This window comes from Misgurnus anguillicaudatus, unplaced genomic scaffold, assembly GCF_027580225.2.
Source record: "Misgurnus anguillicaudatus unplaced genomic scaffold, ASM2758022v2 HiC_scaffold_34, whole genome shotgun sequence".
NCBI lineage: Eukaryota > Metazoa > Chordata > Actinopteri > Cypriniformes > Cobitidae > Misgurnus > Misgurnus anguillicaudatus.
This window is the reverse complement of record NW_027395284.1, coordinates 5318729-5336809: the sequence shown is the minus strand read 5'-3', so window position 1 is coordinate 5336809 and position 18081 is coordinate 5318729. Positions and strand designations below refer to the sequence as shown.

General features: G+C 38.6%; 1 protein-coding gene across 3 annotated transcripts in view; it reads left to right on the top strand.

Annotated features, from left to right (window-relative positions):
• The first annotated feature begins 219 nt into the window (after positions 1-219).
• Positions 220-18081, top strand: part of LOC141363342 (ubiquitin carboxyl-terminal hydrolase 32-like) — a 41576-nt gene continuing 23714 nt past the window's right edge. For all 3 annotated transcript variants that reach the window (XM_073865981.1, XM_073865982.1, XM_073865980.1), the window contains exons 1-4: positions 220-372; positions 8695-8800; positions 11590-11708; positions 12568-12727. In XM_073865981.1, the coding sequence (XP_073722082.1) occupies positions 235-372; positions 8695-8800; positions 11590-11708; positions 12568-12727 (523 nt within the window). In that variant the 5' untranslated portion in view covers positions 220-234. The remainder of the gene's footprint in view (positions 373-8694; positions 8801-11589; positions 11709-12567; positions 12728-18081) is intronic.

Sequence of the window (18081 nt, the reverse complement as noted above, 5' to 3'; positions counted from 1 at the left end):
TAGCTTTCTCCGGCATACAACTAAATGAAACAAAAAGTTCCAGTCTGGTTCACACAGCGGTCTATTCTCTGCTCTTCCATATGTTGAAGCAAAGAACTATAATTAAAATGAATAAAGCAATGAAAAATGAATGATTCAGTAACTACATCAGTTTTGCTCATGAGTTCAAACTGAAAAGATTTTTTTATTGATAACCTTTTAATATCCTATACAACTATTTGACCACTCTCTTTCATGTTCACAGTCACGGATGTGGAGCTCAAACGTCTGCGAGATGCCTTCAAGAGGACCAGTGGCCTGTCCGTCTATATGACCCAACAATGCTTCTACAGGGAAGTACTTGGCGATGGAGTTCCACCAAAGGTTGCAGAGGTGAGCAAAGCTTTAATCCACCATAAAACACCCTGCAGCAATATAATAAATACACACGTCTAACCTCCCTCTGGTTGTTGCTCATGTTTTGGGACATACTAGATTATGTGCTCATGTTTTAGCATCTCTGTGTGTGGCTGAGTCATTGGGCTGTTTCCCAAAGGCGCATTAAGCCTGATGTATGTTTGAAATGCTTCATACTGTTCAGACAGTTTTGTGGTTTGCCTCTTAGCTAGAAACAGCTGTGGACTGTTTATATTCATTTTGAATCAATATTCATATGAAGGGTTATTTACTGTGCCTTAGATAAATTCAAATTAAGATGAATTTTGTGTGGTGTCAATGGCAAATTAAGATATAGAATTAAATTGCACTCATTTAAACAATGTTAAAAGTGGGTTCGCATGGGAAATTTAAATGGGAAATTCCTCTTTTTAGGTGAGCTGTGTAAATCACCTTACCATAGTTTACTTCCCATTGTTATCTATAGACGGTTTCATCGGACGCACGTGATACACGTCTGGATCCGAACTTTACTTCCGGTTTCGTTTTTTTAATGGTCTGACTAGTTGCTAAACTGATCTCTTTAACAAATGCCTCGTCAAAAATAACAAATGTTTTGGTTTCCTAGGTAATCTATGTGTAGATTTTTTGCTTGTTATATAAATAAACTACGTTTAAAGTACTTTGTTGTTATTTATTATTAGCGGAGTGTACCGGAAGTTACGTGCGGACCGCAACAGCCGCTTGTTTATGTTGTTACTGCTGAAACCGTCTATAGTCACTTATAGTTATCTATCTCTACTATATTAAAGGCGGAGTCCATGATGTTTGAAAGCCAATGTTGATATTTGAAATCACCTAAACAAACACGCCCCTACCCCAATAGAATCTGGACCTTCTGTTGATAGACCCCCCCCCCCCCCCACACACACACACATACGCAACCCGCATTTAATTTGATTTGATTGGCTATAAGTGTGTTTTGGTAGTCGGCCCGTCTCCTTTTCCAAACCGTTTTTCAAACATCGTGGACTCCGCCTTTAATCTACAATAGTGAAACATATTTTAGCCTAAATAATAATTAGGGTTGGGCGATCTTCCTTAAAAAAAAGATCTTTATTATAACAGAGAATCACAATCCACGATCTGAATTGTGATTTTTTTTTTTAAGATCCATGTTGAAACATCCCCATATTGCATTATTAATTGCATTAAAGAGCCAGTTGTAAAAATGGCAATTAAGAACCTCATAAACTTTATTTTTAAAATAATAAAATTGTAATTAAACAAACACACAAGCAAAACTCCACTGCTACCCAGGATAAACAAACTATATGCATTGTTTCCATAAGGCTGGCTTGGAAAGCTGAACAAGGCTTTCTTCTCTTTTCATCCAAAAACACACTTCTTCTTTCGTGCCATTGTTGAGTCTTGATATAACACAAAGCTGTTGTGTGAAGTGAAGCCTGTGACTTCTAGCGTCCACGATCTCGCTCTCATGTTTATTGACGTAGGCTTGCTTTTTCGGGGAAGTGCCCATGAAAGAAATATGATACGTAACTTCTACCCATGGTACGTAAGATGTAGCCATGTTCTAAAAAAACTGGGGAAGTGAATTTGGCACATACTCTGTCACACTGCTTTTTTGACACTTTGAATATGTTTAGCATAAGGAAACAAACTCTTAAACTGTTTTAATAAGTCAGAATGCATGAAATACAACATGAAAGTTACCCCCCCCCCTTAAAAAAAATCTTAAAGGCTTCATAATGGTCATAAAGAGATACATAACATTGGTTTCTAGCAACAAATGTTTTGTGTGATAAAATGCAGGTCTGCTATGTTAATTATATGGTGTTTACATAGCTGCCATTTGATACGATTATTTCCCTATTCGTGTGTATTTCTGGTTGGTTTGCTGATGTTCTAAATACAGTCATGTGGTTTCCAGTTGTAACCCAGAAAAGCACTAAATGGGCGGGGCTTGATGGTATCACTCGCTGACACGTTTGTCCACATCCTACTTCCAACATTTAAAGACTTCCCCATAACTTGACCACATGTGTAACATTAAGTTCATGTGGCCCTTTACCTGCATGTTGTATTTTAACAGTCAGTCTTCGGTTATCGTTTTTTTAAAAGTTATCTCTGAGATAAATCACAAAATACCCATCTATTCCAGCAAAAACCTGTCTGTATCTAGTTTCACTTGTTGTCATAGGAACTAGTTTTTGCAAGCCAACTTGGCTAGTTATTTTGGTTTGGCTTGTTTCTGTGTATTTCTCAATCATTTTTTTTGTGCGTGTGTGTGTGTTACACAAAGTTATTATGCCAGAGTAATGTATTTGTCAAAACCGTTTGTAGTTCATTGTAAATGAGGGCATTAGACATTGATTTTAGTGTAATTAAAAGAAGTCCTTTAACCCGATGGAGTGATTGTTATAAACTTTCAGTCATGGCTCTGGTCCAAAAAAAGATTGAAAATGCCATTCATCCACAACAACAAAACCTGTCCAGGAAATGACAGAGAGATTGTGTAGTAATGGGTTATTTTTAGTGCTTTCCAACAGTGGTGTTATGAGAGTAATCCTGTTTCTTGCCAAGCAGCTTGTGATGGTTTTATCGAGTGGTTTCTGGCACTCCACGCATTCACACCTCTATTTCTAATATTACTTAATTCACCTCTCAAAATCATTACACAATTTTTTTACATTTCCTGGAGTTGTCAAGTCCTGCAATATTTCATTCACTTGACCCTTCACGCACGCGCATTAGTATAAACACACTCACACTGCGGTTGTGAGCGTCTGCGCCGGTCTCTTGGATGATTAATCTACAGCCTGCAGGCTGCAGGTGATATCTCATGCTACGTCTGTCTTCAGAAGGAACCCCCAAACACCCTTCTGCTCATTTCATCAGCATGATAAGTAAATGAGTTCGCTTGAACTCAGCCCGCAGCTGCCCAACACCTCACGCTGATCTTTAGCACCCTGCTTCATTAAATCCCTCGCAGCATTGCACGCTTCCCCCATCTTTTCCTCCCACTTCCCTTCTGCACACGTGTCAGTGTCTGGGATGCTCCAGTTGATTATTACCTCCACCTTTAGTCACTCAGTGTTTGTAGTGCATCAAAGGGGAATGATTACACGCTACGGAAGCATGTAACATTATTCATTATTAAAGCAAATTCAAATCACTTTCAATAGTGTTTTGTGTGTGTGTGTTTATTCTGGCTATGAACTGGAATGAACTCTCTGAAACATTTTCTTCATTTGCTTTACTCTCACAAAGCATGTGAAATGCAGGTTAAAGGGACACTTCACCCATTTGCATTAATCTTTGTATAGTTAGAACCCCAGTCATGTTTTTGAATGGCCGTGCATCATTTCCTCAGTTGCCACTGATGCAGGATAAATACAAATTTCAGTGTTGCACTTCCTTGCACTTCCTTCTTTCAAATATTAGAAATAGAGGTGTGAATGTGTGGAGTTCTTTCAATGATGAAAAATCATTGTAGGAAGATTTTATGTAGAAAAAAAATTAACTGGGTTTTAACAGAGTGTGTCAGATATTTGAGAGGCTGTCAAGTACACCGTTTACAGTACAGTAACATGCACTGTAAAAAAATTCAGTAGAAATTGCAGCTGGTTTGCCGGTAACTTACCGTAGATTTAAATGTATGTTTTTTACTGGCAACATTTTGTTCAAAGTTAAATGAACATTAAACATTTACAAGTCTTTGTCTTTACAGAGTAAAACTAAAAAAACAGCATCAAGCAAAACATTCTGATAAACAAAATCTGAAGCAAAACTTTGAACAAACTCTTGCCAGTAAATAACATAAATTTAAATCTACGGTAAATTGCGCAATAACATTTTAATTTCTACTGAATTTTTTTACAGTGTGTTTTTATCATCACATGTACAAAGTGACTTTTTTGTCAAATGTTTATTCATCCAATCTGTAGTGAATAGACTCACATATACTAGTATACACCCGACACAGAGACTTTAGGTCCTCAAATCTTACCCTGGAGGGCCGGAGTACTTGTTTACACTTGGCACTAACATGCGTTTTTCAACTTTCATTGCTAAAACTAAAGCGACTCCTATTGAAAAATAACTAAACACTCACGGTTGCCGAACAAAATGATGAACAAATTTACATTTTTGGGTGAACTATCCCTTTAATCAGAATTTTCATCTTAACCAGCCACAACATGATACTGCGACAAGCGCCAGTGGACTATATTTTAGAAATGCTTTTTATTTCTGTGACGTCGCAACTGACAGCTCCGCCTACACAGAGATCTCATTTGATGAAAGTTCTGCGCATTATGAATATTAATCAAACATGGATGAGGAGAGAATGATTCAATGTTTAAAAGCAGAAATGTGTCAAGTTGCATAAGAAAATCCCTAAAAAGTATAGGTATACGTATCTGCATTTGTGTGCGCTCTAGCTGCATTGCGAGAAGGCACAGAGGAAAACTGTTCCGATTGGCTGTGTTTTGTGATTGATTGGGTCACCCCACGTCCTTTTTTCGCATTCAGTATGGACAGACAATTTGCTGGAATCATAACGATCGCATCTGATTAGGACATGGTGTGAGTCTTAACCAGAGCTCTGACATGTCCTCTGGCCAAAACTGCATCCGGCCGCATTCAGGTGACTCCACGTGATACTGTGGAGATGGGTGACAGTGTTCATTAACTAGACTTTAACTTCATTTACACTTGACAGCTAGTGCACAATTAAGGGTGTTTTCACACCTAGTTCGTTTGATCCCTCCAAACGCTCTCAGATCAGTTCAAGGTGTATATGTAAACAAATCAAGTGATCTCAGACCCCCCTAAAAGGACCCAGAAGTGAACCGAACTCAGACCACGTCAGGAGGTGGTCTGAGTACGGTTCGCTTTTGGGTTCTTTTGTGGTTCGATTTCTTTTTGATATGTGAAATCAATGAGGTCCCGGTCCGCTTTGCGTGTCGTTTGGACATTGTATCAAAATCAACTGCTGCACAGAAAGCTGGGATCTGAGTTCTTATGAAGTTGTGATGTGAACAAGAAAAGGTCTGAGATCACTTCAGTTCTGAAGAGGACCAAAAAAAGAACTGGGTCCTCTTTTGAGTCCACTATATTGTGAACACCAAAAGGACTGAGGTCACATTTAGCTAGTTCCTTTTCTGGTTCACTTTAAGTGAACTGGGTTTGGTTCTTTTAAAATGAACTATATGTGAAAACACCCTAAGATGCAAGAACAAAAATACTTTTTGGCATGCACAAAGCAGAACTTGTTGGTCTCAGACAGGCACAAGGAACACAGCTGTAACGGGCCTCAGTATTTTAATTCTAAGGAGGCTCAGCTTGATGCTTCTCATCTCGCTTTACTTTAAGTCAGTTCGCCTTTCCACTGTAGTTTAGTACTGCTTTAACATGGTTGGGATTATAGACTTATATCATTATAGGTGCGCTGCCTCTACTGCATGACATAATTCTACACATGAACCAAACAAACACACAACATAAGAGCATATCAATGTAATGTACCACATACAGGAAAAGCGCCATAAAGCGGTATAAAAAAGTACCTAGTACTAGGTACTATACAAGGTGAATAAAACAGAAATTGAGCCGTATCAAGGCATACTGAGCTGTAATATGCAGTGGGAAAATGCCAAATTATAATGGCACTCAAAACTATCTGAATTATTTGTTGCCGATATGTAAGAGACAAACTATACTTTGAATAATTTGTTGTCATAGGAAAGAGATGTCTAGTGCTCATCCTGAAGGGCCACTGTCCTCCTGAGTTTAGATCCAGCCCTGTTTAAAAAAATCTGAAACGCCTTATCAAAGATCTTCAGGATTACTTACATTTTTCTTGGTTTATGGACACCCAAATAGGAATGGACCCCCATGTCATACAGACTGAATTTTTTTTTTTAAGAAATGATTGAACAATACTGTTTTTAGTAAATGATTTCCGTTCATTGTGAAGTGTGCCAAAAGTGAATTGCTCACCTGTCAAGCTTTGCTTCTTTCAATGTGTCAGTCAAGATTTACTTGCACTCTTTGAACTCCGTGTTCACAATACAAAACCTGCACCAGGTTCTCCATATTACTCAAGATCAAGACTGGCACCATAGGGCAGAAGACCTGTCAGTGTCGATGTGTGGAGAATCCATGACACAAGCACACTAGAGCCCTACTGAGGGATCTCACTACATCCACAAACTTGTTCTGAACTGTGTGACATTGTTCCTCTTGTGTTTTTTCTAGTAAATGTTTGTTTTGTACACTGCAGAATGCTAGACTGTGAAGCAGACGCCTAGGGGTGTGAAGATTTTAGTTACCCTGTAGTGTTATGGGCAAAACATGGTGTCACACCAAACATAAAAGTGAATTTAATAGACTGATCAAAAGCTGTCTTTACAAAAATGTTTTACTAGAGAATTTCCTGCTGGGTCAGAGAGTTTTACATATAGTGTGTTGCAGCATAAATGTTCCCTGGCACCATTGGCGCTTTTCCATTGCATAGTACCCCACGGTTTGGTTTGGGTCAGGTCGGGTCAGCTCACCTCACTTTGGCTTGGTTAGCTTTTCCATCGAGTTTAGTAACACTTCGGAGATGGAGGGATTATAGGTGTCGTTATATGTGCGCTGCCTACTGATGTGACATAATGTAAGAGAGCGTCTTAGTACATTCCCATAAGTTCATTGATATCTCAGTCAGCCACAAAATTAAAATTAACCACCACAAATAGATGTTTGCACATTACATGTATCACTACCTCTGTCGCACATGACAGTTTCTGTACAAACACCCGTGGCGTCGGTCGATGCGCTCTGCTGAGCCTCATTTAAGTTGCATTAAGGCATATATGCGGACGTGCGTGTCGCGAATGTGCCGCCACAAACAGCAAGCCTGGAAAAAATGTTATGGTGTTCCTTATTCTCAACCTGTGGATGTTTTTCATCGCTAAAAGGGCGTTTGGGAATTTACAGCAAAGGCAGATGACAACAGGTTTGCTCGAGACAGCGCAAGCTAGCATGAGGGTAAAGCTAATCTTTTACATTATAGCGATGACGCTGGTAGTGACGATTCTCTCAGACCAATCAGTGATCTACAGTGTTATTGCATCACATTTTGGTATCAGTTCGGGTCACTTGAAACCCCAACCAAGGTGGTACTAAAAAAAATTTTGTGTACCCAGTGGAAAAGCTCCCAAAAGTAAGCTGACCCAAACCAAACCGTGGGGTACTACTGCAATGGAAAAGCGCCATATGTGTAGAGAGAGAGAGCTAAATGTGTTCTCTGTTTTAAACCAAATGTTGTCAGCTGATTTATCGAAGATATGTAGCCAGGGAGCATTATCATTAAGAGTCTAATGTTTCTCTGAATCTCTGAGGAAATCAAAAGTCTGCAATGACAGTTAACACCAGGCTATCTTACCTTAAGCACCCAACACCCAGTAGATTTAGTAATGGCGTGCTGCTGGGAAATAATGACTTTCTTTGTTACGTAACTTTAGTGAAATTTAAATGAGACACGTTTTAGTCCAAGTTTGCATAACAAACTAACGTTTGTTGGTTCTGTACTCTATGTGCCTGCATTGTGCTTCCAGCTAAAGAGTTTTATTCACTTGTTTTGCAATATTTGTTGGTTTTATTATTTATTCTTTACTACATAATACTTTGACAGGTCTACATGGAAGAAGAGATAGCAATATCTCAATTTGATATCCTGGTTAAATAAAGGAATAATAAAGTTTCTGATATATTATGTAAAGGATATTGGGTAGTTAAACAGTGTTGCCACAAAATAACCCTTGATAGGACCTTGATGAAGTAGGCCTTTTTTAAAACTGCTTGCTTACTAATTATGAGTTTCAAAATGAGTTGTTGAATGTGATTAGACTTCACGGTGCTATGAGACATATTGAAACCGGCACAGGTAAGTGCTTGCCAGGGACAACAGTCAATTACAGTAAAGCATATTAGAGAAAATATTTGACAGCAACATCAACAGCAACATTTGTTATCATGATTGACCAATCAAAACCAAGTATTCTAGAGAGCCATCTAATTATATATATTAAATATGAATGGCATTTAATGATCTTTCTATGACCTTTTATGTTCATTACAGTGTATGCAAGCATGATAAACCACATTTCCTGTTTTCCGTAACAGACAATGCCATTCAAAGAATTTAATACCAATCAATGATGTTTATTTTACGTTGTATCAGTATATAATTTTTTGGTGAACTATCCATTTAGTAATCAACCTTTCTTCCTCTCTCATCTGTTGTAGGTGATCTACAGTTCCTTTGGTGGCACATCTAAAGGGCTACACTTTAACTACCTGATCGTCGGGCTAGTTCTTTTAACCAGAGGACGCGATGAAGAGAAAGCCAAATGTATGTGTGCCAAGGGGCTTTGACTACAGTACACGCATGTGCTGAAACACATGTTTTATGATTTTTGTTTACTGTACTTCATAGATTAGTCACTCTCATTTTAGTTCATTTATTCTCAGAAGTTCTACTGAGGACCACATTGGACAAAATTTTTAATGATTATGAATAGCTTAGATGCAAAAGCCGCTAAATGGCACCCTAGTCGAAAATGAGATGATGATGTTAACCGAACATTCTCGGCATGTATTTTATGTTCACCAAATACCTTCTCTTCACCTCCGCTTATTACAGAAATCCGGCAGAATCCATTAAACGACACAAAAACATATCAGACGCACTTAGGGCCCTATTTTAACGATCAAAGCGCATTGTCTAAATGGGCGTGTCCGATCCCACTTTTGCTAATTTAACGACGGGAAAAATTGTTTGTGCGCCGAGCGCACGGTCGAAAAGGGTTGTTCATATTTTCCTAATGAGTAATGGGTGTGTTTTGGGCATAGCGTGCAATAAACCAATGAGAGTCTTATCTCTCATCCCGTTTAAAAGTCAGTTGCGCTGGAGCTATGTCTAATCCCTATTTAGATGACGGACTTTGTAAACTGAAAAACTAAGCAGAGGAAGAAGTTTAAGAATACCCCCAGTTTAAGAATAATGTTTAAAAAAGTGTTGTTTTTATTTTTATTGAAATTTAAAATTTTTGGATTAAAACCTTTAAAAGCCTTTTTCTTTCAGTCATAGAAGTACAAATAGCAGGCTTTTAATTGCTGTAAATGTATTGATATCCTACATAATCATTGTAATCTCATAAAATAATTTGCAAATGTGCAAGAAAAGGTTTGTACTCTAAAAATACAAACAAAAGATAAAGAATTTACAAATGTGCAGAGAGCCGAAGGGTTTCAGCAGTCGGACAGCGCCATGGGATTTTTTTACAAATCAACACTTAAAAAGTTTCTCATCTCACCATATCCACAGGTACAGTGTCATCATATACAATACATTGATTGCATTTAAAAAACTTGTAAAAATAGATGCATATGTTTAAAGCAAAGCATTTATTTACTTACCAAGCTACAGGTGAAGCAGCTCTTGTAACGTCTCATAATCGATCCTCATTTATGTCCAGGAGACTCAATAATAATATTTTACATTCAATCCTTTAATCTTTCATATTTAAAAGTGTTTTTGTGCTGCTGCGCATTCATGTATGTGATAAGCAAACCTGCGTTGACGTCCCGTTTATAGGCGCATATTTCTAACGGGCTCATTAAATAACAAAAAACATATTGCGCAATTGTCTTTAGACTTTAGACCAGGTTTTAGTTGCCTCAAAATAGCAACACGCCAACAATGCGCCTGAACACACCTCGTTGGGCGCAAATGCATTTGCTATTTAAACAATGTGGCGCTAAACGTGAAAATGATAATTGCGCCCGGTTGAAACTAGCAAAAGACACTTGTGTCGCGCATTGCGCCGGGTGTATGATAGAGCCCTTTAAAGGGATAGTTCGGCCAAAAATGATATTAAACCCATGATTTACTCACCCCCAAGCTGTCCGAGTTGCATATGTCCATCGTTTTTCAAACAAACACATTTTCGGATATTTTAGAAAATGTTTTAGATCTTTCAGTTGATTAAATGTGAAGTTACGGGGTCCACGACCTTCAAGTCCAAAAAAAGTGGGTCCATCCTTCACAAAATAAATCCAGACGGCTCCAGGATGATAAACAAAGGCCTTCTGAGGGTAATCTGCGCGGTGTTGTTGTAGAAATATCCATATTTAAAACTTTATTATCGAAAATAACTACCTTCCGGTAGGGCCGCCATCTTAGTCGCGTCCGCATTCAGGATGAGAGCTTACGCAGCCTACAGAGGCTACTCTGCTGCTGCTCTGTGCCCCCGCCCTCCGAATTTGTCATACGTCACTAAGAAAAGTGTGTACACTACGCTGATACTCTCTCCTGAATACAGAGGAGTCTAAGATGGAGGCGCTACCGGAAGGTAGTAATTTTGGTTTATAAAGTTTTAAATATGAATATTTCTACAACAACACCGCGCGGATTACCCTTAGAAGGCCTTTGTTTATCATCCTGGAGCCGTTTGGATTTATTTTGTGAAGGATGGACGCACTTTTTTTGGACTTGAAGGTCGTGGACCCCGTAACTTCACATTTAATTAACTGAAAGATCTAAAACATTTTCTAAAATATCAGAAAATGTGTTTGTCTGAAAAACGATGGACATATGCAGCTCGGACAGCTTGGGGGTGAGTAAATCATGGGTTTAATATAATTTTTGGCCGAACTATCCCTTTAAGGGTTTTGCATCTGAACTCTTCATTTGTTTTATCAAATTAATTATTTCTTTATTTTTCCCCATTAAATGTATTTCATTTTAATTTCTTCAGGTATTGTCCTCCATAAACATCAATCGTCAGTTTTAAATAGCTTCACGCGTCTATTTAGTTCACAGAAGGTGCCAAGCTAATTCCATTACAAACAGCATATACAGGTTCAGTCATCTACCGTAATTTAGCTTTGGTCTGTGCTGTTTGCCTAACATCAAAACACAACTTTTAGCCTCATACACATCCCTCTCCAGTCACCACAGGTTTCCCATCGCATAATCCCAATGGATGTATCCTCTGTGCCAGTCACACTCCGGCTATGGCAGCCGTGATTGATGTGAGGGTGCAAGACACATTGCCTGCTAGACTCTGATAAGGACTGTGAATGTGTGTACGTGTGTGTGGATTAACCACCATGTCCTCTGCACCTCTGTATTCACAGACATCTTCAGCTTGTTCGCCAGTGACTCCGGCACATGCGTGGTCCGAGAGGATGTGGAGAACATGCTGCGTTCCGTGGATGGGGAGGTCCCGCCCTCTATTAGGAAGTGCTTTACTGAGGTCAGTCCGCGAAGACTTACCTGCCAGATTCACTGTAGTGTCACCTGTCTGTTAATGATGCTAATGATACTCATAATGGTCAGGCCACCGTAAGGAAATTCAACCACTTTTTAACCAAAAGGGTTATTATACAGTGTCATCAGAAAACATTTTTAGCACTTGCACATCTCAGCAATTTACAAACAACTAAACATAGTATGGGTTTGTTTCTGACAGTTTAACTACAAACAATATATATATACAGATATAGATAGCTAGATAGATAGCTAGATAGATAGATAGATAGATGGATAGATCTTTTAAAACAGCTTTGACACAAACTGCCTTTCCCAAACTCTAAATTCTGCTGGGTTATTTTTAGCCCATTGCTGGGTAAATATTAAACAGAACAGATGTTCATGAACACATGTTGGGTTATAAATAAACCTATGCTGGATTGTTATTAACCCAACCATGAGTTGAAACAACCCAGCATAGGTTTATTTTTTTAACCCAACGTGTGTTCTGTCCAATATTTAATTAAAACTAACCCAGCATTAGCTCTCTGAGCTGCACTTTCATCTCGCCCCTCTTTCTTTCTACTGCAGCCTCATTTTTTGATTTAGGAGAAAACTACCCAGTGCGGCACTTTTGTTAGTTATCCTTCGGCTGAGACTTTTTGCTTATCACATCACCCAACCCACTTCCACAAATATATCAGCACACAGCAGCATTCCTTCAATGAACAAAGGAAGCAACTATTGTAGCGCACAATCTGACTCATTTGTACAGTTCTGTGTTGTCATGCTTTTTATATTGGTCACACGCTCATTGGAGCATTACGCTATTTGTTGTATATTTACTGTCTCTGTCTGTACAGGGAGAGAAGGTGAATTACGAGAAGTTTAAGAGCTGGCTGCTGCAGAATAAAGAGGCTTTCACATTCTCCCGCTGGCTGCTGTCAGGTGGTGTGTGTGTCACCTTGACTGATGACAGTGACACGCCAACCTTCTACCAAACCTTGGCAGGTGTTACTCACTGTAAGTGTCATTACTCTAAATGCCCTTTCAGTACTTTCTAAATACACTCTCCATACTCTAAGAGCTTGTTTACACCTAGTATTAAAGGATTAGTCCATTTTCTTTAAAAAAATCCAGATAATTTACTCCCCACCATGTCATCCAAAATGTTGATGTCTTTCTTTGTTCAGTCGAGAAGAAATTTTGTTTTTTGAGGAAAACATTCCAGGATTTTTCTCATTTTAATTGGACCCCAACACTTAACAGTTTTAATTCAGTTTAAAATTGGAGTTTCAAAGGACTCTAAACAATCCCAAACGAGGCACAAGGGTCTTATCTAGCGAAACGGTTGTCATTTTTGGCAAGAAAAATATGCACTTTAAAACCACAACTTCTCGTCTTCCCCCGGTCCTGTGACACGCCAGCGCGACCTCACGTAATACGTCATCCCATCACGGATGACGTATGCGAAAGTACGTCACGGATGACGTACGCCCCAGTGTTTACAAGTGTGGAGAAAGAGGACCGTTTCGACGTTGTTGTATGTCAAATGATACTAATTAATGTCTTTGTGTCAGTTTATTGTTTAAAATGGTCCGCAAGTGTGCGTTTTATATATGTAACACGTGACCTTTCCAGGTCATAACGCAATTTCGTGAGGTCGCGCTGGCTCGTCACACAGCTGGAGGAAGAAGATAAGTTGTGGATTAAAAGTGCATATTTGTTATTTTTCTGGCCAAAAATGACAATCGTTTCGCTAGATAAGACCCTTATGCCTCATTTGAGATCGTTTAGAGTCCTTTGAAGCTGCGTTGAAACTGCAATATTAAACTGCATTAAAACTGTTAAGTGTTGGGGTCCAGTAAAGTCCATTAAAATGAGAAAAATCCTGGAATGTTTTCCTCAAAAAACATAATTTCTTCTCGACTGAACAAAGAAAGACATCAACATTTTGGATGACATGGTGGTGAATAAATTATCTTGATTTTTTTAAGAAAATTGAATAATCCTTTAAGATGCATTTTGGTCGTTTGGATCACAGGTGGACAAGAGGGACAATTGTCCATTTACACCTTGTGTTTTTGTTCAGTTTGGACCGCTTCTGTCCTGATTACTTTGAGGGGATGGTCTATGGGCGAGTCATTAAAACATGAGCTGGAGAAATGACGTGTTTAATTTTGACGCACACTTATATTATGTCAGAGTACAGCTGCTTGTGTTGTTAGTAAACATGCCTCACAACGTTTTGTACATGCATATGTAAGAGCTTTTTTTACATATTTAAGATTTAAGATCATACGATGAAATGATCTTGCGCAACTTTCACACGCTAGCAAAAATGAAAGAGGCAGAGCGATGCAATTTTTGGTTCCTCAAGAACCATTTAGTCAAAAGTTCTCTTTATACCTTTTTTACTACAAAAACCTTTTGTGAATCAGAAAGGGTTTTCAGTTGTTAAAGGTTCTTTATGGAACCCTTCAGCCCAAAATGGATCTTCTATGGCATCATGAAGCACCTTTTATTTTTATGAGTGTACTATACTATGAGCTTTATTTGCAGGAATGCCTGTAGATTTAGAAAGCTGTGTTTAAGTGAAAAATCAACATTAACTCGTAAAGGTTATCACATAAACGCACCAGAGAGGTTGTATGTCACAGTAACTGACGTTAATCCGCTCTTCGGTAAACCGTCGACGCTGCAGATGTCTGAACAAGTTGCAAATCTTACTCCATACACTTCCCTTCAACCGCTTTCCTGGACAGACAAGAGACATCGGCAAATCAGTCTGCTCCCCTCCACCGGGAGAAGGGCATCTGTGTGAGATAATGGCATGCGACAGGCAACACTTCCCACTCAGTGAACACATGCACACACTCGGCCCGACTGCAGCTGTCAATGCCACCCTGCTTTTAAAACCAAACTGACACGCTGGAGGAAGTGGCAGCATTCACTGTCCTCTCATCTGTGCTCTGAGACCCTGAGCCTGTACAGTGACTGAATATCAGCACGCTGGCTCACAGATGCCCAGACTCTTTTCATAGAAATGATGATTTATTTAGGTGATGAAGATGTCCCATCGAGTCAGTCACTCAGTGCATTTACTTTTATGAAGTGGTAATGTGGGAAGACTGTAATGAATTCAGTGCTGGATGTGCAGCATTGCTCTGTTGACCCCTGTTCAAAAGTGACAGACATGATTTTGTTTTACATTAGTGAATGTTTTTTGTGACCCATTTCTACCTTTTTTTATTTGTATAGTTAGCCTATTCCCCGTTCAGTGTCATTTAAAATAATAAGATTGCAGAAAATCAAATAGAAATAGTTTACGATCAATATACGAAAAAATCATATTTGTGTATGATTATGGCCTGGTTTCACAGACAAGGCTTCGCTAAAGCAAGAACTAGGACTTAGTTAAATTAAGCATCTTTTATAAACATCCCTTAGAAAAAGACGTGTGTATCTTTTGACAAATGAATGGCAATGGCTTATTTTAAGATCTGTCAATTAAAGTTATTTTCAGTTATCTCTATAGGTAAATAAAACCAATTTCCTTACAATCGGCTATCAACCAATAGTTTTAAAACAGACGATAGTCATGGTCGATGTATCCTATAAAAAGAGAACAGGAAAATGCAATGAATTTAAGCTCTGTGTATAGAAAATGTAAAGAAACATCACCAATTTAATGATCAATATTAATGGCTTTTATATGAATGAATAACATTCAGGAAATGTAATCTTCAGAATTTAGTTAAAGCTCCCATAACACACTCTGTTTCTGTGTATCTTATGTTAATCTGGAATACCTATAAGCACTATTCGGACGGGATTAGTTTTCCAAACAATGTTTGAGTTTCAACGTGTCCCCCAGGACGTCTGTGATTTTATGTACCGATTCGGACAGGATTAAAATTCTCAGGCTATTCCAGAGATGTGAGTGTCTGTTTCTTGCATTTGGGCGTTGCAGAAGATCATGTGCTCTGGATACGTGTGTTTGTAATGTTTAATATTTTGCAATATTACAGAACATGTCATTTATTAATTTAATTTTAACAAAACAAAATAAAATATACTGTCTGCTTATAATAAACCAAAAGACATTAAGAAATAATGATTAAAAACAATTTATTATCTTTATTAATTAACATTACCATTCCAGAGTTGAACACTTTTGAACGGAGTTCTTACCTTATAACGTTACGGATATTACAGTTGCCAGTCTTAACAGTGTTTGATATTCAGCTCGTCTTGATTTATTCATTTTATTTCGCCGAAAGGGAAAAAACGTCCATATCTGAATGAATGGGACTCAGGAAATACAATATACGTGCCTTAGTAAGACCTTACAGCAGATCATATTGGCTAAAACACTAAATGAACCGCGTTTTCAAAAGATATTGTGGGGAAACAGACATTTGTATCCGGACGGGATTACATTTCCTAGAGAACCTCTTAGTTTGGCGAAAAACAGTAGGTAAATTGCTCTGGAATTCTTACGGAGGTCTTCAGAGAAAAACACAGACATGGCCGATTCGGACGGGATTAAAAACACAGAGGACCTCTGAGAAGCACGATTTTCTCATGTTAAACTAATCCCGTCGAATAGGGCTATAGAGTAGTATTACATTCTTCATATCTCCGAAGAGTCTTTAGTTTTATCAGATTTATAAAAGACAGATCCAATAACATATGAAAAAATTTGGAAGGAGGAGTTACTTGCTGCGGGAGGAGCGACTCACAAGTCATGCAACATTAACTGGATGACTTATGATTCACTTTATGTTCGTGTCGTTTAATTATATGCACCTATTTCCAACATAACACAGAAGTCTAATGGTGCATTCACACCAGCCACAGTAGAGGCTGCAAAAACGTGCTATTCATGCGTAGTTGGACACTCGCTTAGTTTACTCGCTTCATTCGGGGGTGAAATTCTAGTCATTCGAGGCATTCACACGGAAATTTGTGTCATGGGAGGGGCTTCTGCGACTCCGCTGAGACTCTGCTCGCTTCCTGTAATCACGTCACTACTCGGCACAGCAAGGTCCTGATTGGTTAATGCGCCGCAGAAATCCGCCGAAGTTACGATTTTTCAACTCGCGCGTTTCCCGCGGCAAAGCTTAATTCGCGATAAGGATGCCTACGCTTAATTCGCGATTAGGATGCCTAATCGCGTCTTTGCATTGACTAAACATGTAAATCACTCGCGCTTGCCACCTCTACCGCGTCTGGTGTGAACCCTGCATTACTTATCGCATTCAACTCATGACCCGGTTAGGACTTTTCAATAAAATCCAGCGTTAAACAAACACATGCAAAACTCCGCTGCTACCCTGGATAAACAAACTATATTCATTGTTTCCATAATGTTGGCTTTCTTCTCCTTACATCAAAAAACACACTTCTTCTTTCGTGCCATTGTTTAGTGTTGATAAAAAACAAAGCTGTCGCGTGAAGTGATGCCTGTGACTTGGCGTCCTCGGTTCTCGATCACCTGCTGATTGACGTGTGGCCGTGTTTTTCCGGGGGAAAGTACCTATAAAAAGTAGTGATACGTATGGCTTACCCCTGAAACGTCAGCTGGACCCGTATTCGAAAAAACGTTTCGAAACTTGTAAGAATCCTAGCGTAGTGCATTCAGCACAGAAATACTCTGCTTTTTTGACACTTTGCATTTGTTTAGCATGAGGAAACCAACGCTTAAACTGTGTCAATAAGTCAGAATGCATGAAAGTTAATATAACCACCAAACTTTTTGTATCTGCAGATATCAGTCTGAATAATCAGCTATCGTAACGGTGGGAAAATTTTATATTGATGCATCTCTAGTAATAACCAATAGACAACAATCTGTTTTATAATAATGACAATAATAATAATTTTTTTTATAGTATTAGTATTAATTTTATAACCCAGCCATTGTTTTTTAAGTACTGGGCATGAGCATACTAATATAGACTGACCGGTTCTGTTATGATTTAATACAGAAGCCAAGTGATTGCTTCAGACTGCAGACACAGCAGTAGTTTGTCTTTATCATTAATCAGCTGACTGTACAGTCATTATTGGATTGTCAATTTATGAGCCTTTTTGTCTATTAGTATGACCGCAATCAATTCTGTCTATAGCATATTCCTCTATGACACAATGAATGTACAGAGCTTGTCCTATTTTTTATACAGTGGTCACCATGACTGTTTCTTCTAAGACTGAGCAACTTATTAAATGGCTCAGTAAAATTAGAAAAAGTTTGCTTTGTCAATCAAGGACAGCTCTGAAATAAACCTGAGCTGTGTCTCCATCTCCGGCCAATCAGAGAAGCTACCTGAACAACACACGGTAATCAGATTATCCTCTTAGCGCAATGACAG